The sequence below is a fragment of the Hevea brasiliensis genome, chromosome 2 (assembly GCF_030052815.1).
Source record: "Hevea brasiliensis isolate MT/VB/25A 57/8 chromosome 2, ASM3005281v1, whole genome shotgun sequence".
NCBI classification, from domain to species: domain Eukaryota; kingdom Viridiplantae; phylum Streptophyta; class Magnoliopsida; order Malpighiales; family Euphorbiaceae; genus Hevea; species Hevea brasiliensis.
In genome coordinates this window covers 124,537,829-124,562,017 of record NC_079494.1, presented here as the reverse complement: position 1 = coordinate 124,562,017, position 24,189 = coordinate 124,537,829, and the positions used below count along the sequence as shown (strand labels likewise).

The 24,189-nt window shown below is 34.3% G+C and overlaps 3 protein-coding genes and 1 long non-coding RNA gene across 5 annotated transcripts; 2 read left to right on the top strand and 2 right to left on the bottom strand.

Annotated features, from left to right (window-relative positions):
• Window positions 1–2,223: 2,223 nt before the first annotated feature.
• LOC131169244 (putative casein kinase II subunit beta-4) lies at window positions 2,224–4,730 on the bottom strand. The gene is made up of 2 exons (XM_058142997.1): window positions 3,257–4,730; window positions 2,224–2,796 (listed from the first exon to the last, which is right to left on the bottom strand). Exons 1-2 carry the CDS (start codon window positions 3,489–3,491, stop codon window positions 2,558–2,560), a joined length of 474 nt encoding a protein of 157 aa, XP_057998980.1. The 5' UTR covers window positions 3,492–4,730; the 3' UTR covers window positions 2,224–2,557.
• LOC110635832 (uncharacterized) lies at window positions 4,386–4,997 on the top strand. Its single transcript, XR_002491223.2, has 2 exons — window positions 4,386–4,506; window positions 4,728–4,997. It is a non-coding gene; the product is annotated as an uncharacterized LOC110635832 (long non-coding RNA).
• Window positions 4,998–16,055: 11,058 nt separating this feature from the next.
• On the bottom strand, window positions 16,056–18,568 carry LOC110635831 (cytochrome c oxidase-assembly factor COX23, mitochondrial). Its single transcript, XM_021785314.2, has 3 exons — window positions 18,411–18,568; window positions 16,499–16,575; window positions 16,056–16,315 (listed from the first exon to the last, which is right to left on the bottom strand). The coding sequence occupies exons 1-3, from the start codon at window positions 18,499–18,501 to the stop codon at window positions 16,268–16,270; spliced, it is 216 nt and encodes a 71-aa protein (XP_021641006.1). The 5' UTR covers window positions 18,502–18,568; the 3' UTR covers window positions 16,056–16,267.
• A 1,115-nt stretch (window positions 18,569–19,683) lies between these two features.
• Window positions 19,684–23,616, top strand: LOC110635795 (rac-like GTP-binding protein 5). 2 transcript variants are annotated; one of them, XM_021785257.2, is made up of 7 exons: window positions 19,684–20,004; window positions 20,132–20,219; window positions 21,042–21,151; window positions 21,325–21,388; window positions 21,955–22,047; window positions 22,234–22,299; window positions 23,306–23,616. In XM_021785257.2, the coding sequence occupies exons 1-6, from the start codon at window positions 19,891–19,893 to the stop codon at window positions 22,287–22,289; spliced, it is 525 nt and encodes a 174-aa protein (XP_021640949.1). In that variant the 5' UTR covers window positions 19,684–19,890; the 3' UTR covers window positions 22,290–22,299; window positions 23,306–23,616. The 2 variants fall into 2 exon arrangements, with proteins under 2 accessions (XP_021640949.1, XP_021640948.1); XM_021785256.2 differs by having other exon boundaries at window positions 19,688–20,004; window positions 21,983–22,047.
• Window positions 23,617–24,189: the final 573 nt, after the last annotated feature.

The following is a 24,189-nucleotide window of genomic DNA, read 5'->3' as shown; positions in this document are numbered from 1 at the left end:
AACCCAAACTAAAGTTTGCTCTCAATCCACAAAAAGCTGCCTTAAAGCATTGAACTCCAACCATGGCATATGGTCAGGGTTCTAATTTCAACCAAGATGAAAATTCCAGAAAGTCATTAACAATAATAAAAAAAATCTAACCACAAAATTGGAAAAACAAAAAAAAAAACAAAATAAAAGAAAAACACACAATAAAAAAACACAAATAAAAGAAAATATCAAAAATCATCAAAATTCATATAACAAAAAAAATGTAAGCTTCAATGAATGATTTTATACAAAAAAAATCTTAATAACACCATAAGAAGAAATAACAAGCAAAGGTGATGACAAAGAAATTACAAACAAGATTCATATCAATATAAATGAGTTTAATAATGGATATGTACCTGCTCAGAGCTTCAAATTGAATCGTCTGCAAATAGATAAATAGATAGAAGGTAACTGGATTGTGCAGAAGAGGAGGGTTCTGATACAGGCGCTAGGTTAGTACTGTGGATCAATGAGAATATAAATCTTGAGGAATTTTGGCATAAATGTCTATGTAAGGTCATCAGGTTGCACAAAGGGCTAAAAGAAAAAATAGCATGCAATAAATTGTGAAACTCAAAAGAAATAAAAACCTAAAAATGAAACTGGAAAACAAAACAAAATGAAAACAAACAAACAGAAAAAAAAGGATAAATAAACAAAAGTGAAATATTAAAAGAATGACTCGTTTCACAATAGATTTAGTATAAGCAAATCGTGAATGGGCAAAACCATACAGAAACTATAAACTCAGAATTAATAAAAGTTCTAAAAAAACTGCCTGAATTAGTATATATACATAAAAGGCCATAGGACACTTAAAAAAATGGAAACAGAAAAGATCAATCTGTTCTATAATTTATAAAAATCAGATTGTTCTAAGAGAAAAAAAAATCAAACTAAGAAACAAGAAGATATGCTGTTTAAGCAATGTAATATGTGAACTGGTAGGCAGCTATGTAGCACGGAAACGGAAACGCGGACACGGGGAAACGCGGAAACGGACACGGGGAAACGGCATTTTCAAAAATATAGGAAACGGAAACGTGGGGGAAACGCGTAAATATAAAAAATATAGGGATATATTTATAAATAAATAATATATATTTGAAAGTTTTAGTTATAACAAATTTAAATATTAAAATAAGAAAAAAATAATGAAATTAATTAATTAATTAGATTATTTATATATTTATAATTATAAATAATTGAAATAATAAATATATAGAATAATAAAATTAATATTAAAATGCTGAAAATAAAAGGTTGAGAGTTTTAATATAGTGAAAATTGAAAAAAAAAAAAGATTAAAAAAAAAATCAAACAGGAGATTCGGGCAAGGAGCAGAGCCATGAAGAAGGAGCAGCGCCATCAGGCAAGGGAGGCTGATTGGCAGAGCAGCATCGGATGGGGAAGGAAGCAGAGACCAGTCACCTCCCATCGCCGACGCCGGCAGAAACGGAAACGTGGGGGAAACGCGTAAATATAAAAAATATAGGGATATATTTATAAATAAATAATATATATTTGAAAGTTTTAGTTATAACAAATTTAAATATTAAAATAAGAAAAAAATAATGAAATTAATTAATTAATTAGATTATTTATATATTTATAATTATAAATAATTGAAATAATAAATATATAGAATAATAAAATTAATATTAAAATGCTGAAAATAAAAGGTTGAGAGTTTTAATATAGTGAAAATTGAAAAAAAAATGATTAAAAAAAAAATCAAACAGGAGATTCGGGCAAGGAGCAGAGCCATGAAGAAGGAGCAGCGCCATCAGGCAAGGGAGGCTGATTGGCAGAGCAGCATCGGATGGGGAAGGAAGCAGAGACCAGTCACCTCCCATCGCCGACGCCGGCACGCTGCTGCACCACCAGGTACTCCTCCTCCTTCTCTTCTTCTTCTTCTTCTTCTTCTTCTTCTTCTTTCTTTGCCTTCTCCTTTCTTCCCGGAGGTGCGACTTTTTTTGTTTTTTTTTTAAAGAAACGCGTGTCCGGCGAAGGAAACGCGTTTCCGATTTCAAGGAATTATGGAAACGGCCCGGAGACGTTTCCTCGCCGTGTCCTAACGTTTCCGGCAAGGAAACGTTTCCGGAACGGGGAAACGCTCCCGCCTCCCGTTTCCGTGCAACCTAGGTAGGCAGATAAATAAAGAATCATCTATTATAATGCAATATTTCCAACTTCACTGGATAGCATTAATCAGTAAAGCCAAGATAGAATACTTTCTCCATGTTAACAGCAAAGTAATTAGCAAAATGAGTTTTCACCAAGACTCAAAAAAGACTAGCTCGGCATTTGCATTTCAGGGTTGTAGATTATTGAGGCATGCAATGTGCCAGTATATGCTTAATACACTATGTCTTAAAAAATGACAGATAAATTTAAAAGCTTATAATCCCGAAGGCACATCAGACAAACAATTCAATTATAAATATAGGCTTAACAGGTTGAATAATGGAATAAACAATCACACAAGTCCCCAGACATAAACTTGAAAAATAAATGCCAGTTATTACAAAAAATAATTATTACCATGAGAGGATTCAACATCCAAAATCAGATCAAGTGCATAATCATAATATGGAACTTGACTGCTTAAACCACAAAGATTAAAATCATCCTGGATGTATTCATCATCAACTTCACAGAAAAATTCATTTCCTCGCAAATTGCAAAACCATGATATCCAGGATGTGTCATCTCCATCAGAACCGCTAACATCTGATTCTTCACTGTCAGTCTCTGATTCCTCTGCAGCATATTCAAATAAGGACCAAGTCAGTACCTTAATGAAGTGAGCTACAATAACCATAAAACTATTAATCATTCTTACTGAAATTCATTTCCAATTTGAAGTCGGGACAATGACCACACATGATAGTAAGAAATATTTTCCAAGTCTTCAACACACATAAATAATTCAGTAAAGTGTTAACTTTGTAAACAGAAGGGAAACGAAAAAGGAGGGGTTGGGGGGGGGGGGGAGAGGAAGCAAAATAGTTGAAGAAATCCAGATCCGACAAAATACATTTACCTCCACAAAATTGCAGATAAACCCAATAAGGCAAGTTTCATCATTTAAAATGTAATACTGTCAATGTTACCGAGGAGAAAAAAAATCTATAATTTCCCAAAAATACAACAAATAAAAGAACAAAGATCCACACAGCCAAAGACAAACAGAAGATTCACCGACAAGAGTAAAACTAACCATCGGAACACTTGTTCTTGGAGAGAGAACCAGAGCGAGAATCGCGATGATCGAGCTGAGATTTACCGGTGGAAGTGGATGGTACGGACAATCTCTCTTTGTCCTTACTGCTCAAGGCACGTGAAGTGGAAGGGGATGTCTTTTCTAGGTGCTTGTCCAGCGCATCGTTTATGCGCTTTCGTTCGATCTCCGATCTCGATGAACCACCAGCAACTCCTCCTCGATCTTTATACATAATTCCGTTCCCTCTCAGTTTGAAAACCCCGGCCTTTTTATTTTTTTGGAAAAATTTTCACGCTTTGATAGCCAACATGTTGAACAGAAAATTATAAAATGGGAAAGGCAAAGTAAACCCTAGATTTGAGGAAATTAGGGTTTAGGGTAGAATGGAAGAATGAAGAGAGAACAAGAAAGGGAAAAAACAGATGCAGAATATGAAAAAGAGAAATAGAGTGGATAGAGAGGTAAGGAATTGAGGAGGTAGACGGTGAAAACTAGGGTTTTCTATGTGGGAGATTAACATTCACGAGCTCGTCTATGTTCTCTCTGTGTCTCTTGTTTTCTTGTATTCCTCTCTCAATTTTCTTGTTGGGCTTCATGCATGCAGGGCTCCAGCCCAATCTAAATAAAGTAAATACAGAACAATCGAGACACTTGGGCCTTGTTATGGTAAATGCGATAATTTGATAAATCTAAATCCAAACTACTCGGGAGGGACAAGAAAAATCCATCGTATGAAAGAAACCCTAGAAATATTATATTGTTCCACTTCCAACTCCGAAAGGCAGAGAAAATTGAAGGAGACGGAATTGTTGAAGTGATTGTAACTTCAATAAAGTTTCATTTCTTCGGTTAACTCTGACATACGTAACTGCCCAATACAGATGAGACTCTTGCTTGTGTGACAAGGGTGCATTGCCCGGCTACCGAGTCTTTCCTGTATCTTGCCATCACTTCCCATCTTTTTTGGTACCCTCTGGAGTAATCTACAGTGCTACTTCTACTGCTATTTTGGATTTGAATTTGTGCAGGACCAACGTTCATGTATCCAACTCGAAATATGTAGCTATTGTGCACAGCAGATGGAGATACGGTGAAGAAAATTAGCCTTAATACATGGTTTAACCTGGGGAAGCCCTCTTATTTGTCTAAGAATCGTGGACCTTTGCTGGGCTATAGCATTATGTCAGCCAATGGACCAATGTGGGCTCATCCGAGGAAGATCGTTGCTCCCGAATTCCACATTGACGGTATTAAGTTATAATCCGAACCCAAAGGACACTTTAGTCTCTTGAGACCTGAGTGAGAGCCTTTTCCCTTGGAAAAAACATTTGCGAGTTACTGCACAACAGAGTTCACACGTCTATAGACCATTCTTTGATCATGTTTTGAACCATACATAAATTAAAAATGCCTCACAAGACGTCCTTCTTTAAGTATGAAAACCTTAAAGACAAACCCTATACTGCAGGTGAAGAAGTTGGCTTCATTTATTGGAAAACCATTCCGGGATGACGAGGGTGGACAAGGTGATATGGAGGTGCAGCTTTGAGAGGCTTAAGAAAAAAAACCGAGCCACTTCTTGGAAAAAGGTGCCAAATTGTTCCTTTTCAAGCTCAGTACTGTTGGAGATTGGAAGAACTATACAATAGAAGCCTATGTATACATTAAATAAAGGTCCCTTCAACAGTTCTACATTGAGAAAGTTACAGAGCTAATAAATGTAAGAAGACTTGATTTATAGCTTTGTGTATTGTAGACCCTTATTTTGTGATGAGTATGTGCATTGAGACCGTGGGAAACCCGATGATGAAAAATTATATATGACTGTAAGATGTAATTGGAGGCATGGAGCTGAATTATTAATTTCGTGGCATGATCTTGAAAAAAATAAAAATAATAATAAAATTTTGGGGAAATTAATTTAATTAAATTTAAATAAAATTTTATTTTGTTTAAATTTAATATGGGTAGTTCTTAAATGGATCTAATTAAGTTTAATTGGGCTCTATGGGCCTAAGAAAGCCTAGTTAGGAATTTTAAATGGGACCCATTTAATTATTTTCTAAAAATTAAAATAACAAAATATCTCTCTCCTCCTTGACCCCACTCTCTTCCTCACTCCCTATTGGTGCCTTCCATTTTTTCCTGCCTTCCTATTGGTTGAAACACCTCACCCATATCCCAGTCTTATTCGAATTCTGCAATCGCAGTTGTTTAAGTCATCTAAACTTTATCACCCTAAGACTCCAAATCCTATCACACCTCTTCCTCATTCCCTATTGGTGCCTTCCATTTTTTCCTGTCTTCCTATTGGTTGAAACACCTCACCCATATCCCAGTCTTATTCGAACTCTGCAATTGTAGTTGTTTAAATCATTTTTTTCCTGTCTTCCTATTGGTTGAAACACCTCACCCATATCCCAGTCTTATTCGAACTCTGCAATTGTAGTTGTTTAAATCATCTAAACTTTATCATCCTAAGACTCCAAACCCTATCACACCTCTCTCCCAAAACCCTATAAATACCCTACTAGAGAATAGAAGAGAGGAGGATGAAAGGAAAGAGGAAGAGAAAATTCAGAGCTACAGGAAATTTGGAGATATTCAAGACTCTTTGAGTTTTTCCTTATTTTTTCTTTTCTTCAAGAAGATTTTCATACAAGATTTCTGGAAGGTCAGTTTTTGTTGTTTTCTTTTCAAGATTCAAGATCTATGCCACACAATATTTTAATTCTATGCTCTTTGTCTTCAATTTATTTTATACGTTCATATTGATCATGTAATCATGTTTAATTTGAGGGGATACACAACTCTGCACATGTTTAGTTTCTGTCTCTCGTATTTTTATTATTTTTCTTTATTTTCTGAATCTGTAAAAAATTTGTAAAAATTATATTCATATTCTACACGAAATTCCATTAATTTTAGGCTCAAGAATCACTAAAAAAGCTTTAATATTTTGTAAGTTATGGCTGTTTGAAGTTAGGGTTCTGTAAAATCTGATTTGCAGGATATCCGACTTGTGGAGCCCATATCTCCCTTGTTCCTTAATATTTTTGTGCAAATCTAGTGTCTAAAATTAACTTCAGAATCTTATGAATCTTTTTCAATTGGTTTTGCATTCATATCTTTTGTGGTTAATGAGTTATGAATTTTACAAAAAAGTAGTACGATTCTGTTACTTAGAAGAGTTACGATTTATGTAGATCATTCGGCTAGGGTTTTGTTTGATTTATAAATTTTATGTTATTGTATGATATGTAGGCTATCTTCTGTAATTTTTTTATGATTTTTAGGCATGTTTAACTATTTTTAAAAAATCGAATTTCTTGCTACTGTTAATCTGTCAGAATTTGAAAATTGTATATTTATGCATGTTCTTGTATTTTCTTAGGTTTTAATTGATATTTGATCTATTTTCTGTATTCTTTTAATTCAATAAGTGTTATAAAGTGTTTGGATCATGTTAGAAGACTTAGACCATTAGGTAGTTGTAACTAATTAGGAATCTTAACCCTTTAGGAGACTAGAGTTAGAATCCAATGTAAATTATTATTAATATTTTTTTTATTTCTTTTATTTTCTTTAGTTCCTTTATTTTTTATTACAAACAAAATTGGTAAGTAGCCCTAAGGTAAGTACCAAAGAGGGCATTTGCGTGGAGCTTATATGGAGCTAAACAGGAGTAAGCCAGGGATATCATTGCCATACTAGAAGAGAAGACCATTTTTTAAGGGTAGCTTGCCCCAATGGCAACTGCATTTACCAACAGGTAAGTAGCTCTAAACTTCTCGAATAACCATTGGCATGAAATTGTAGTAATAATAGAGCTTTTATTTGGTAAATTAAAATTAACTTTATTTTTAATTTAACTGACTTTTGCATGTAATTAATTTAAATAAATATTTTGTAAATTAAAATTAATCTTGTTTGTAAATTAAACTAACATTGGCATGTAAATAAATTTAATTTAATACTTGGTAATTGTAAAATAAATTTGCATGTTAGAAATCTTTATTAGGTTGTGATTGTTTGGGCCTTATGTGATATTAGAATAAATTACACATGTACATAATTAACTTAGTTTAATTATCCTTAGGGTAACTTGGTGAAAATTAATTAATTATGTTAAATAAAAACGTAGGGTTATTTGAAATTGAATTTGTTTGTGAATTAAATTCTCAATAATAAATTAATTTTAGTCATCTGGTAAATATCATTTAAATAATTAGCAACCCCATAGATAGGAATTACTTGTGCATGAAAATTGTGTGTAAACAACAATCCTTTTGTGAATTACTTGCGTGTGTAGGATTATAATTGCATTTTTAGGATAAAGTTTAATAAAGGAATAATAAACAAGACTTCTAGAAACATTAGTAGAGGACTGGCACTCGAATTAACGAGGTTAGACCAGGCGTAAGGGGTGCCTAACACCTTCCCCTTACGTACCCACTATCCCGAACCTAGACATTGGGCTATGGTAACGACGGTTGTGGAAACTCTGCAAGGAGTAAGTTGCCATCCATGACCCTCGGAAGAAACACTGAATATGTCCCGGTTATTACCCGGGTGGCGACTCCTGTCTATCTATGCCTTTGTGGCATAAATCCTTAGTACCGTGGTAGTGTTATGGGAAGACGGTACTTACCAGTGGTTTGATTCTATTAGGATTGTATGAAGTGCATGTTTAGGAAATGCTGTCTAAGGAGGTGGTACTTAAGTGAGACCATTGTGACTCCACCATCTTTCCTGGGCATTACCTGGTGCATTTTATATAATTCTAATGGATGATATTTCGCCTCACGCCCCACCTCCACAGTTTGGCGACTCCACTGGGGATTAAATGGATAGTTACTCCAACATGTTTCTATTAGTCTAATATTATTCCTCTGTTAAACTTTTTGCATTGCACTACACTATCACACGGATCACTCTTACCCTTTTTAGCCCCGTTAGTACTAGCCAAGGAAACCATAGCTCTACTCGAGCTATGACGAATTGGTGAATGCTAGCACCCCATGCCTGTACCTTCGAGTATATAAAAGAGCCATAGCTCCGGCCGTTGTGCTTAATGGACAAGCTCTCGCATGGGTGACCCTTTTCCTACCTAATAAAGCCCATGAGCCATAGATTTCAACCCTAGGTACCCCGTAGATTTTTGTTGTGCTGGATTCGTATCCTTACTATTCAAACCATAAGTTTTAGTGGTAGTTGAGATGAACCTAGGCCTATGCATAAACCCAATGTGTGTATAGGCCCAAGTCCATTTTAAAACCCATGTTAAGCAAGAGGATGCTTACTTATGGTTAAACTTTAAGGATACAAATCATTTGTTTATAGAGGAAAGGTCGTCCTGGACCACCCCCTGTTGGTGTGTCTAGTGTACCATAGCCTAGGATAGATTTTTTTTCTTACCCTGCACGTGAGAGTTGAAGGTATAAGGGGGCGAAGATTGATTACGGAGATTTTTTTTTTTAGTTTAATTCAGTCTTTGGTCTGATTTTAGTTCAGTTTATATGGTCTGGTTTTGGGTTCAATTTTGGTTCTATTGGTATGGTTCGGTTTTGGTTTTGTAAAAGTAAAGAAAAAAAAAATGGTCCATTCATGCATTACATTCATGTACATAGCATACTTAGGTTAACCCTTAAATCCTATCTTTTTAGCAAACATAGCCTCAAAACACATCAAAGAGACTTCCAATCAGGTCATTTGGGTTAGGGAAGAGAAGAGACTAGTAAGGATTTCACCTACACTACTTAAGATGGAAGAAACTATGGCCGTGCTTGATGAAATATTGAACGCCAAGATATTTAAGCTAGAAGAGACAATTGTGGTCAACTTTAGAAAGAGGCCCCAAGGTAGGCCAATTAAGTGGCATTAAAGTTATTGAGGTTCAAATTGTGTCTCTCACCCCAAGGAGATTTTTTCCAATTCAGCCAACCCTTATCTGAAGTTTTGGAGCTTCTCAAAGTTCAAGACCTCCTGTAGCTCTTAGCACCCAGACCACTACCAAATCCACTCCCACCTAGCTATGATATCAACCAATGTTGCCGATTCTACTAAGCCCACAGTCATGACACCGATTGATGCTTTCAATTTAAGCATGATATCTAAGACCTAATTGATGCCAAAAGGATAATTGACCCAGAAAATCAACCCAAAAGCCCCATGCCTAGCCAAAATTTTCACCTACATCAGGTATCTACATGATCTCCATCACCCCAAATAACCCTAACAGAATTATTGACTTTATCCAACCCATCCAAAAGCCCAATGAACCTATCCAACCCATTCAAAAGCCCAATGGACCTCAGTCTATAATGGTTATTGAGATTTGTGATAATTCTAGCTATGATGAGGGTTTTTTGGATGTCCGACTAATTCTGATGAGGAGATAGTTGCATTATAACTAGATGGTTCAGTTCCACTAGTGTCTGATTTTCAAGTTGTTGGGATCTATGAAAACTAGATGGATTTGAAAGTGGCTATTGTGAAGAAAGGGATGAAGTTTTTTTCCTGCATGGGCCTAGGAGAAAGTATAGATGGTCTGGTGACTTTTCTTGAGATGAAGGGGCAGATCACGAGTCATGGTTTAGGCTATGAGCTAACAGAAGAGGAAGAAGAGCCAAAGCCTTCTAAGTTCTTGAAAGCGAGGGCAATTACCTTGACATATGATTAGGGATTACAACACGTGAAAGAGCTAAAGCAAAAAATCAGCACCATTGATCAAAGGACTGTATGAAAAACCAAACACCTAAAGCTACACCCCTATGTTTGAGTCTATCTTTTGTAATGCTCACAGTAGTGATATTGATGTTTCCAATTCTGATGTACTTGATAAAGATTTCGAGGCAAAGATCAATAACATTCCCAGTCCTTCTGCTTACTTGTTTGATGTTTATTCTAATGGGCATATGCATGGCATTCATAATCATTTAGAGTCTATTTTTGTTAATGCATCAAAATCGATCTCTATTAATTTGGGTACACCAAATAATCCTAAAGACATTAAGTTAGCTAAAGATTTAACCCAAGAAGAAAGAAATAAATTTATAGCCTTGTTAACAAAGTACCAAGAAGCACATGCCTCGAGCTTAAAATCAGATGGCCAATTCCTAAGCCACGCTGGTGTCCCTATAGGAAAAGAGTGATCAAAAGTTGACTTTGTTAGTTATCCTAATGAGGAGTAAAATTTTATGCTATGAAGGATTAGTAGTAGCACATGTGGACCTAGAGGGAGAAGGAAAATGATATGAAGACATAAGGAGGTCTCTGGAAGTGAGAGAATACTCACAATAAGCCTACAAAAGAGATAGAGCAACAATTCATAAATTAGCCACTCAACTTACTTTAGCTGGGGGGCAATTCTACAAACTCTTATGTGTGATAGAAAAATAGGCTGAGCAAATAATGAAAGAAATACATGCAAGAAATGTGTAGTTCCCATATGAATGGAAATGTTCTAGTTGGAAAAAAAATATTCGAAACATATAAGGATTGGCCTGAAAAACTCCCTTATGTTCTTTAAGGTTATCATAGTACTGCAAGGACATCCACGGGGGCAACCCATTCTCTTTAGTAGATGGGACTAAAGTAGTGTTATCCATTAAGCAAGAGGTCAAATCCTTGAGAGTGATGCTAGAAGCTAAGATCCTAGAAAATGAGTGGGCCTAGAAGAGATATGAAGAACTAGCTTTGATTGATGAAAAGAGGATGTGAGCCTTGTATCATATGCAGGCTTATCAGAGGAAGATAGCTAGAGCCTTTAATAAGAAGGTGAAGCCAAGAAAGATCAAAGAGGGAGACATGGTTGTGAAACAAACTCGGCCCATCCCTTTTGATCCAAAAGGAAAGTTTAAGCCAAACTGGGATGGTCCATACATAGTCAAAAAGATCTTGCCAGAAGGTGCTGTAAGAATATTAGACCTGGATGAAAATGAATTTCAAGAACCAGTCAACTTAGACAAGCTCAAATGGTACTTTGTGTGAGACAGGCCCGCTAAGCTGAAAACCTGCAAAAGGCGGTCTAGGCAAAAGTAAGGGTCAAAGAAAAAAGAACGAAAGAAAAAAAAAGAAAAAGAAAAAAGAAAAGAAAAGAAAAGAAAAGAAAAAAATGCTAGATTGAAAACCTACAAAAGGCAGTCTAGGCAAAAGGAGAGATGAGAGAAGATCTGGATGGAAAACCTGAAAAGGCCATTCGGCAGGTTATAAAGCTTATTTCTAACTTTGGAAGGTTAGAAATTTAGCAAAACTAAATGTAAGAGGGAGTAATGGTGTACCTGAATAAATAAAGAAGTTTTTATTGCATTAACCAGGAATAGGTTTTATTGAATTATGATTGTGAATGTTTTGTGTCTTGAGGGATATATCAAAAGATTAAGTAATTGAACTGCATTGTTTTGATTTAACCTATTGTCTTGTGAGCATGATAGAATAGGTGCTTGATATGAATATTTTGGTGATTGTTTAATTTAAAAAAAAAAAAGAATAAGAAAAAGAAAAGAAAAAAGAAAGCTCGCTAAGTGGAAAACCTGAAAGGGCTGCTTAGGCAAAAGTTAGAGCAAGCCCGCTGAGATGAAAACCCAAAAGGGCATCTTGACTCATTTCTCAGAATGAAGTTCATGGAAGAGAAATGAGTCAAGCGTAAATCATGGGTGGAGAGAAGAAAAAGAAAAATCGAGAGAAATTATATTGTGACCTTAAGGAAGTCTTTTTTGGTGAATAATTTTTCTCAAAAATTTTGAGGTTATAAGAAAGTTTTTGCAAAAAGTGGTCCCTTAGAGGACTAAGTTTTTTTTAGAATCTCTAGCAAAATCAGCATTCTCATGATAAGAAGTAGCATACAGGAAGCACAATAATTATAGAGAGTTTTGAGACTCAATCATCCTAATTTTTTATCAAATCATGAATTAGATATTTTTTAGTAAGTCCTTAGACATTGTTTAGGGCACATGACATAGTTGTGTAAGGCATAGAAGAACATGCATAACATGTCACCTGTAGGTGTGTAAGGTGTAGAAGAACATGCATCACCACAGTTTCAAATGTCGAACTACGAGTAAATCTGATTCTTCCTCAGGATAGTGAGGGATATACGTAGGTAGTTTAGGATCGTGGTCCTAAATACGAACCCACAACATTTCATGACAGATGTTTGTTGTAAGTCCTTAGATGTTGTTTAGGGCACATGGCATAGTTGTGTAAGGCGTAAAAGAACATGCATCAACATGTCACCTGTAGAAGAACATGCATCACCATAGTTTCAAGTGTCGAACTACGAGTGGGTCTGATTCTTCCTCAGGATAGCGAGGGAGATCGTGGTAGTTTAGGATGCGGTCTAAATACGAATCCACAACATTTCAAAACACGAGTTTCCATTATCATGAGACCGTAGCTAGTCTCATGATGCAGAGTGTATCGGCAGAGTAAGATGCATTCGATTTTCACATTACAAAGTTATCAACTGTATGAGACCGTAGCTAGTCTCATAACACGAGTGTATCGACAGAGCAAGATGCACTCAATTTTCACATGACACGATTATCAACATTATGAGACCGTATCTAGTCTCATAACGCAGAGTGTATCGACAAAGCAAGATACACTCATTTTTCACATGACCTAGTTATTACTATTATGAGACCTTAACTAGTCTCATAACATAGAGTATGTCGACCGAGCCAGATATACTTGATCCTCATAGCCAATGTTTCATAGTTATTAGAAATTTGAGTTTCACTTTGTGAAACTTGAGCAATGCTTTCGCATTGATTTCAACTTTCGCCAAAGTGGGGCAAAGCTGTAGACCCTTATTTTGTGATGAGTATGTGCATTGAGGCCGTGGGAAACCCGATGATGAAAAATTATATATGACTGTAAGATGTAATTGGAGGCATGGAGCTGAATTATTAATTCCGTGGCATGATCTTGAAAAAAATAAAAATAATAATAAAATTTTGGGGAAATTAATTTAATTAAATTTAAATAAAATTTTATTTTGTTTAAATTTAATATGGGTAGTTCTTAAATGGATCTAATTAAGTTTAATTGGGCTCTATGGGCCTAAGAAAGCCTAGTTAGGAATTTTAAATGGGACCCATTTAATTATTTTCTAAAAATTAAAATAACAAAATATCTCTCTCCTCCTTGACCCCACTCTCTTCCTCACTCCCTATTGGTGCCTTCCATTTTTTCCTGCCTTCCTATTGGTTGAAACACCTCACCCATATCCCAGTCTTATTCGAATTCTGCAATCGCAGTTGTTTAAGTCATCTAAACTTTATCACCCTAAGACTCCAAATCCTATCACACCTCTTCCTCATTCCCTATTGGTGCCTTCCATTTTTTCCTGTCTTCCTATTGGTTGAAACACCTCACCCATATCCCAGTCTTATTCGAACTCTGCAATTGTAGTTGTTTAAATCATCTAAACTTTATCATCTTAAGACTCCAAACCCTATCACACCTCTCTCCCAAAACCCTATAAATACCCTACTAGAGAAGAGAAGAGAGGAGGATGAAAGGAAAGAGGAAGAGAAAATTCAGAGCTACAGGAAATTTGGAGATATTCAAGACTCTTTGAGTTTTTCCTTATTTTTTCTTTTCTTCAAGAAGATTTTCATACAAGATTTCTGGAAGGTCAGTTTTTGTTGTTTTCTTTTCAAGATTCAAGATCTATGCCACACAATATTTTAATTCTATGCTCTTTGTCTTCAATTTATTTTATACGTTCATATTGATCATGTAATCATGTTTAATTTGAGGGGATACACAACTCTGCACATGTTTAGTTTCTCTCTCATATTTTTATTATTTTTCGTTATTTTCTGAATCTGTAAAAAATTTAAAAAAATTATATTTATATTCTACACGAAATTCAATTAATTTTAGGCTCAAGAATCACTAAAAAACCTTTAATATTTTGTAAGTTATGGCTGTTTGAATTTAGGGTTTCTGTAAAATCTGATTTGCAGGATATCCGACTTGTGGAGCCCATATCTCCCTTGTTCCTTAATATTTTTGTGCAAATCTAGTGTCTAAAATTAACTTCAGAATCTTATGAATCTTTTCCAATTGGTTTTGCATTCATATCTTTTGTGGTTAATGAGTTATGAATTTTACAAAAAAGTAGTACGATTCTGTCACTTAGAAGAGTTACGATTTATGTAGATCATTCGGCTAGGGTTTTGTTTGATTTATAAATTTTATGTTATTGTATGATATGTAGGCTATCTTCTGTAATTTTTTTATGATTTTTAGGCATGTTTAACTATTTTTAAAAAATCGAATTTCTTGCTACTGTTAATCTGTCAGAATTTGAAAATTGTATATTTATGCATGTTCTTGTATTTTCTTAGGTTTTAATTGATATTTGATCTATTTTCTGTATTCTTTTAATTCAAGAAGTGTTATAAAGTGTTTGGATCATGTTAGAAGACTTAGACCATTAGGTAGTTGTAACTAATTAGGAATCTTAACCCTTTAGGAGACTAGAGTTAGAATCCAATGTAAATTGTTATTAATATTTTCTTTATTTCTTTTATTTTCTTTAGTTCCTTTATTTTTTATTACAAACAAAATTGGTAAGTAGCCCTAAGGTAAGTACCAAAGAGGGCATTTGCATGGAGCTTATATGGAGCTAAACGGGAGTAAGCCAGGGATATCATTGCCATACTAGAAGAGAAGACCATTTTTTAAGGGTAGCTTGCCCCAATGGCAACTGCATTTACCAACAGGTAAGTAGCTCTAAACTTCTCGAATAACCATTGGCATGAAATTGTAGTAATAATAGAACTTTTATTTGGTAAATTAAAATTAATTTTATTTTTAATTTAACTGACTTTTGCATGTAATTAATTTAAATAAATATTTTGTAAATTAAAATTAATCTTGTTTGTAAATTAAACTAACATTGGCATGTAAATAAATTTAATTTAATACTTGGTAATTGTAAAATAAATTTGCATGTTAGAAATCTTTATTAGGTTGTGATTGTTTGGGCCTTATGTGATATTAGAATAAATTACACATGTACATAATTAACTTAGTTTAATTATCCTTAGGGTAACTTGGTGAAAATTAATTAATTATGTTAAATAGAAACGTAGGGTTATTTGAAATTGAATTTGTTTGTGAATTAAATTCTCAATAATAAATTAATTTTAGTCATCTGGTAAATATCATTTAAATAATTAGCAACCCCATAGATAGGAATTACTTGTGCATGAAAATTGTGTGTAAACAACAATCCTTTTGTGAATTACTTGCGTGTGTAGGATTAGAATTGCATTTTTAGGATAAAGTTTAATAAAGGAATAATAAACAAGACTTCTAGAAACATTAGTAGAGGACTGGCACTCGAATTAACGAGGTTAGACCAGGCGTAAGGGGTGCCTAACACCTTCCCCTTACGTACCCACTATCCCGAACCTAGACATTGGGCTATGGTAACGACGGTTGTGGAAACTCTGCAAGGAGTAAGTTGCCATCCATGACCCTCGGAAGAAACACTGAATATGTCCCGGTTATTACCCGGGTGTCGACTCCTGTCTATCTATGCCTTTGTGGCATAAATCCTTAGTACCGTGGTAGTATTATGGGAAGACGGTACTTACCAGTGGTTTGATTATATTAGGATTGTATGAAGTTCATGTCTAGGAAATGCTGTCTAAGGAGGTGGTACTTAAGTGAGACCATTGTGACTCCACCATCTTTCCTGGGCATTACCTGGTGCATTTTATATAATTCTAATGGATGATATTTCGCCTCACGCCCCACCTCCACATGTATAACATTTCGTGAATGTAGAGTATGTTATTATTATAATTTTTAGTTCAAAAAAGAGTACATTATCTAACAACTTCTTATGTCATAACATATAACTTAAGTTCTACAACTTGTGTTGGAATCCAATGGATCCAGAAACGAAAATAAGATTAGCATTCCCTATGAGATCATGGATGATTGCTTACAAGATATAATGCAAGGAGACGTCTAAAACTTTTCTCATGAGAAGAAGGACCTACTCCTGTTGCGTTCCAACCGAGCTTCCCTCTGTTATGACAAAAACAAGAATACAGTACAGCAATCAAGAAATGTGATACAACCACGTAAGAAAATCCTACCACTATTTTGTGTATAAATTTTGTGAAAGTTTTAAAACTTCACTTTCCTTAAACACGTGAAAACAATATACAATAGTGTAAGGCCTGCAAATATTTAAAAACAAAAAAATACCTCCTTTTTCTTGCATTCTTTGTAAACATCAAAATGCTCTTGACATTTACTCTTGTCTGAACTGAACTCTTCCAGGCCTGCAAATTTTGCAGAATTTCAAAAAATATGGCCAGAAAATTTCAGAGAAATAGTGTAGAAATACTTGGGAATAGATGTTGGAATTCCTAAAAGTGGCAAAAATCCTCACTAAAATTAGCTAAGCCTTCACATAACTTTATCAGTCAATATGAACAATAAATTAACTACAAAAAATGAAATGAACAGAAAACTATAAAGCAGAGAACAAAAGCTTGAAGAAGATAATCTTCATTTTCTTAAACAGAAGCTAAAATAATGTTTATATACAGCTGATAAATAGCCATCTCCCTCTCTCTCTCTGCAGCTCATTCCAGCTCAGCAAAACCAACTTGTCTCAGTATCACAGTAAAGCTAACTAAGCTTGACAAAATAAATTACAAGTATTTACAAAAAAGAAAAGTTTTTATTTTCTTTGCAAGTCTAACACAAACACATGGAAGCAAAACAAACAAAGTTCTTGATTAATTTTATACAAAATTATTAGATAGGACAGTCTTATAGTCCTTCCCTAGGACATGAATTGTGGACTTCATTGAGTGTTTGTGAACAAAATTATTAGAAAGGACAGTCTTATAATAGTCCTTCCCTAGGACATGAATTGGGGACCTCATTGAGTGTTTGTGAGAAGGAAACACAATAGGATGGTCCTAGCCAATGTTTTCTGAGATTTTTTTTTTTATATAATTCACAGCAGTCCTCAATACAAGACTTAAATTTCACAAGTAAATCACAGGCGGGCATCCACTAGAACTATAAGGGATGGAATTGATTTGAGAGAACAGAATTCAGTTAGCACTCAGTGAAACATAATTCATCCTTCTAAGCAATACGAAGCTCGATAACAATTCAGGGGGGAAAAACTTACTGAAGTTACTAAGGCTTAAATGATAGAAGGCTAACAAAATTAGGAATCATTTTATAAAGCATTCATGTTTTACTGAATTTTCAGCCAAAATGATCTCCCAGTAACATATTTAGAAGACAAATTGCCTTTGGTAGAAAAAACGTAGAATGCTACGTCACAAGGTAAATTACAAAATACCAAAAGATCAACTCCTGAACAATTGGATCCTACCAATTTATAAAAGAAAAGAGAAAGTAAAAGTACATGAAACCCTCTAAAGAGGGCAACCCTGATATCATATTGCATTATCAGATAGAAAAGAAAAATAGAATTAAACATTTAAACTTCAACCAGACCAATTGACAAGGCATAATATGTAGTCTCATAGTATACCAATTATGAATTAAATGCTTTTTCACATCCTATTTGTTCCTGAATAAAATGGCTTTGCTTCTAATTCTAGTGTCATTCCATATACTTCCATAAATTCTAAACTTTTTAAATAAAAAAATAAGACATTCCCACATTTCCATCCTGGGTCATCAAATCACAACCCAATCGCTCTTCTTTTTTTTTTTTTTTTTTTAACTACGGTTCCAAGCAATTGTACAAGTTAACTTGTTGCTTTTACTAGAAACTTAACCATCGATTTTTGTTCTTCAGTTTTTTTCCTACACGAATGCAAAAACAATAAAACATACGCATATGAACCATCCACAGTCGGTGATCCCTTGATTTTGCAGACTGACGGCTTCCCCTCCAACTCATTTCAGAGGAAGTCAGAAAATTTTAATAGCCCATCTTATAGAGGGAGATAAAGGGATCAAATCAAGGTAAACATCTAATATGCACAATTGAAACAAAGAGATAAAGCAAAGCAGGGAATTTGAAAGTAATAATAATAATAATAATAATAATAATAATAATAACCAAGGGGAAATTAAAACTGATAAAAGGAGAGGAAGAGAGTTTTTTGAGGGTTGAGTTTACATTTGAGAGAGGCAGTGTATTGTGCGTAGCACATAGAATCTGCTATTCTCGCAGCACTTGGGTATGGCGGTGTAGCTGCTTTCGATCCCATTCCTCTACTTCTGTCTTTTCTCGACCGCTAACTCTCTCCCTTTCAACGCCATCTGTGAAGGTGGATTGTTTGATAAATAGAGGCTCGAATGACTTACAACGACTAGCCGTTTGACGCTAAACGACACATTTTAAGGGAAACAAATTTAAAGAAACAAATTCTTAAAAAAATACTTTATTAAATTATCAATAATTTTATAATAATAATAATAATTAAATTAATAATAATGGAATATTAAGAGATTAGGATTTAAAAATTCTAATTAAAAATACCAAATAAAATTAATATTTTTCAAAAAAAAAATTAATAAAAGTAAAAAAAAATCCTAAATATTAAAACTCTAAATTTTCTAATTCAATAATAATTATAATTCCTAATTATAATACTAAATTCCAAATCCAATACTGCATAGGCGTGAGTAGAACAAATTTTGCAGATGTAATTTAGAGACATGGTTTAATTTTTGCAGATGTGCAGTTACTGTTGCAGGTGGAGGCAATGATCAAATACATATAAGGAGGTGCCTTCACTTCACTCGCTTGGGAAAATTTTGTAGGTATATGAGTTGAACAATAAAGAGCCAAAATTAATGAGTTCAAAGGCAAGCCGTTCACATTCATTTTACATGTTATCCATAAGTTAGCTATAGAGTGAGTGTGCAGGGGAATTCAGAGAATGAGAACTTCCTCTTACCTGAAGCTAACTTGCATTTTTATATGTTTCTTCAAAAGCTATCAATCTAATGCGTTCAGTTGGTGCAGAACAAAACTTGCTGTTTTACTCTCAGCATTTGTCGAAAAGCAGCCGTTTACAAATTATCCTATAACATGCAATTTGATGCCAAGTTACTATCACTCACCAAACTATGGTACTATCCTTTCCTTTGCATGTTAATCGATATCAGAATTTTAGTCATACAAAGAAAATCAACGATTTCTCAGTTAATCAAGGAACTGAATTTTGACAAAATAAAGAAAGAAAGAAAAAGTGAATTTTGGCTTCTTGAGAGCGGTTTCAGGTGATTCACTTTTGGCAAAGGGGATATATCACCTGGACCGGCGCCGTTATTGGGTTAACGGAGCCGTCCACCTACGTGCTCCTTGGAGGGCGTGCTATACACCATCCACTTTGATAAAAGTTTTGAATTAAAATGAACGCCTTTGCACGCTCACGCAATCCTTGTAGCGCGTTGAAGAAAACTTTTTCTATTTTTCTCTTCTTTTTGCCTCTCTGACAGCTCAAATTAAAGTGATTCCAAAATCATTTTCTCCCCCAACAAAAGGCTCTTAGAAAATTTTGCTGCTTTTCTTTGGCCTTCTTCCTCTTTACCTCTTTCCTTGTATTGTTTGTAAAGGAAAAAAAATTATAACCAGAAAATTTCTCTTAGCAATGACTGCTACAACAGCTACAGCAACCAAGTTTATCAAATGTGTAACGGTTGGAGATGGAGCTGTTGGAAAGACTTGCCTTCTTATCTCCTACACTAGCAACACCTTCCCTACCGTAACTCTGATTTCTCTTTCTTATTCGTTTATCCTTTTCCTGTTCTTGATTGCTTTTTTCTTCTTTTATCTGGATTTTCGTTTCTAATCTGTCTTTCACTTGTGGGATATTCTTATTCTCCTTCCAGGATTATGTTCCCACTGTTTTCGATAACTTCAGTGCCAATGTTGTGGTTGATGGGAAGACCGTGAATCTGGGTCTCTGGGATACTGCTGGTACTCTCTCTCTCTCTCTCTCTCTCTCTCTCTCTCTCTCTCTCTCATTGTTTGTTTGTTCTTTCAATTTATCTATAGAATTGTTAATTTCCATAGTTATCAAATTATTTGGGATACAACACAAATCTTCTTCATTAATCAAAGTGATCTAACAATGTATATTACGAGTTTTGTTTCTTTCGTTGAATTGCGAGCAAAAGTTTCACTTTTTGACTGCTTTGTTTCCTAATGTTTGTCTGTTTAGCGCAAAATATGGTGAAATAGCTTTAGCTTTTCGAAAATGTCTATTCTTTTTCTTAACAAAAAATGTCTATCCCTTGACACAATTACCATTAGAACCCTAGATACTTGAGAAGTTCTCACAGAGAATTAACTATAATATTAACTGTAAATTGACCATACCCTTTACACTTTATTTTCCCCAATTTTAAAATGGGAAGAGTCAATGTTGTTTCTGAAGCAGTGAAGCGTATGGTGGTGCATATGCATTTTCCAGATCAAAAGAGAGAGAATCGCTGGCTTGAAATCCTTAATGATTCACATGTAACTAAGGATTAATTTTACTTATATATCATGAAAACATTTTAACATGGTTTTATATGTTTTGATGATTTCCTTGATGCCTTATTTTATCTGACAATTAAACATACCCTGTTGGATCTATTCTCCTCTTGAAGCCTAATTACAATAAAAGGACCCTAACACTTGCAATCAATGGTGACCTTTCAATTTAAAGTTCAGTAATATTTTGTGATGTCTCAAAAGTGTCTCTTTGAAGTAATTCACTTAGACATCACTTAAGTTTTAGCATAATTGATGCAGGTCAGGAGGATTACAACAGGCTAAGGCCTCTAAGTTATAGAGGAGCTGATGTTTTCATTCTTGCCTTTTCTCTCATAAGTAGGCCTAGCTATGAGAATATATCAAAAAAAGTAAGCTTCTTTTTATATTTAATTTCTTATTCTTTTCTCTTTCCATTTTTTCCTGGTTACATTCCTATTACAGGTCTTCTTTCATTAACAGTGTTAAACAATGTGTATATACTATACTGATTCTTCTCTTTGTTGTGCTTCTTTTCCTTTTGTCCCCTTTTTTGTTGGAGAAGTGGGTCCCAGAGCTCAGACATTATGCCCCATCAGTACCCATTATTCTTGTGGGGACTAAACTAGGTGATGCATTCTTTCCCCGGATTATTTGTTGCTTCTGTGAATGGATATTGCCAGGAGCCCGCTTCACTTAGTATTGAATTATTTGTGGGGGTTTTTTTTGTCTATTTATCTATTGTTTTTGATGAACCAGGAAGCGAAGAATGACATTTAAGAGGTCTAAAGGCAAAAAGAAAATGTTTTTTTTAATATTTTTCCTTTTTATGCACATCTGTCATTCAAATCCATTGTATATACTTACAGATCGACTTCATTCATATGAATGTGCTCATGAGGATAGATGCATGGTGGTTTGATAAGAATCTGTTCATATCCCTTGCAGCCTTCTTTGACTTTCTTCCTTTCTTTTTTTTTTTTTTCCTGCACTTCACATCCTTTTATTTATTGTAATTCAATAGTGCAGGCAACGATGCATATGCATCTTCTGTTAAGGGGATAATGCATGCTATTTGATGCTTTTCTACGCATATATTGCTTTCAAGTGTATGCACATTCACTATGATATAAACATAATTGCTTATAGAATGATGAGCTTGGCCTGGTCATTATTGCTGTCATTTTTACTATAGTGAGCACATATATTTCTTTAAATGGCAGATCTGAGGGAAGATCGACAATTTCACTTAGATTATCCTGGGGCGTGCACCATTTCTACAGAGCAGGTAGGCTCTCATGCCGTCAATGTTTTCCTTTTGGCAGCCATGTAGTAATTCTATAAATTGTTTAGCGAGACAACCAATTGGAATTTACATGTCTTTTAAAAATAACTAATAAGAAATTCTTAATTCTGTATATGATTGCTTGCTTTATTTATGGGCTCTTGAAACATTGAATTCTTTTATTACCAGGGTATAGAACTAAAGAAGCAAATAGGAGCATTGGCATATGTAGAATGCAGCTCTAAGACACAGCAGGTTTGTTTCACATCTGTATATATTCTTACCAAGTGATACGCTTAGGGTCTGATCATTTGCAACTCTCTAGCCATATAATGGCCTTTCTCGATAAATTAGTAACTTTATTGTAACTTGCCTTCCATGTCTCTAGTAAAGTCCTTGGTAAAGGAATAGGAAATGAAGTGCAACTTAGTATTATTCCTGTCATGCCTCCATAGATTCTTTGGCCGCTCTAGGAAATCATATGAGGACACTTTTCTAATAAAATACCTATCATGTCTAGAATGAAAATGCTTCTCAAGTATGAACTCAAGTGAAAACCTTGAAATCTTAAGCTAAAGTCTTAATTCTTGGAAACTAAAATTTTGTAAAAAAATCAATTCAATTGATTTCTTTTTTTTATCAATTCTCATATTTAGAATAAAAAAATTCAGTTTTTTTTACTTGAAAAAATTTTGATTTTAAAATAAATAGAAATTAAATATGATTGTATGAAAATTCAATTGAATTCTTTTCTTACAAATGATTTATTCCAAAGGAAGCCATTGAGAAACTTTAGTTAGAAGTTATTCTCTCTAAAAGTGTTGTCAAACATACCATGTGCTTGGACTTTGTCAACAATGGGATCTGTTCATGGTCCCCACATATCTTGTTTAAATATCCTTCAGTTATATGGTAGTCCATCCCAAAGAACCTAAAGCTCAGAGAGTTAGCTGCCTTCATTTTTTTTTTTTTGTTCAGTCTCTTCCAACTGGTCTGATCTTGGAGTTTCTATATGCAATCCATCTCATCTTTGCCAACATCCGACACTACAGAAGTGTGATCTATTAACAATATTCACAATCTTAATTCCCTATTAGATATGTGGGAGCGCTGTGCAATGTCATAAGTTTTAGCTGGGACGTGTTTCTCATATGCTAGAGTTGCATGATATAAATTTATATTCTCTTTTATAAGTTGTTATCATAGGATGTTGGTTCAATATATGCCATCTGGTTGAAAAACTTATCAATAATAAATGCAGAATGTGAAGACTGTCTTTGATGTTGCTATCAAGGCAGTTCTCCAGCCTCCAAAGACCAAGAAGCAAAAGAGAAAACAGAGGTCTTGCCATATTCTCTAACTGATTTCCTATAAATGCTGCTAAAAGTTTTCTATTTTGTCAATTCTTTTTCCTCCCCATTTGATGGTGTATGTGCTGCCTTTTTATTTTCATTCTGTTACTTGATCTGTTAGTAGACTGATCCAAGTCTTACATCCTATTTAATGGGAGCATCTGGTGTTTCTGTGTTGTATCTTTGGAAATGAAAAACAAAAAATGGTAGGTTTAAAATATTTACCTGCAAACACAAAAAGAAAAAAAGGCTTCATCCTCTTCAAGGATTAATTTTGTAATACTGGAACTGAGTTCTTTCTATTTTCCTGCTTTGGATGATGGATACAAGAGCCATTCTCTCCGAGAAGGCTTAGCGATGGGTCCAGACTCGGACCAACTTTGATGATGTTTTTGCTGGTAATCGTAGCACTAAAAATGCTATCATCGGCCCACAATGACTAGCCCAGTGCCTTTCCAATATAAAGATAAAATTAGACCGTCACAATCGGCATCGGACTGGGCTTGAAACCTGGCTGAAATCAGCTTTATCTGTCTGTATTATATATATATATGAAGAGAGGAGTCAATATTAACTTTATCAAAATTATCATTCATTATATATAGTATTCATAATTATATTTTTTATTTAATTTAATTTTATTATTTATATAAATTTAAAATTTTTATGACTTAAAATTTATTATCTATATAATTTTAGAGACTATATAAATCTAAAATTTTTAATCCTACTTGTATCTAAATTTTATTTAATTAAGTTTTTATTTTACTTAAATAAGTTTTATTATAATATA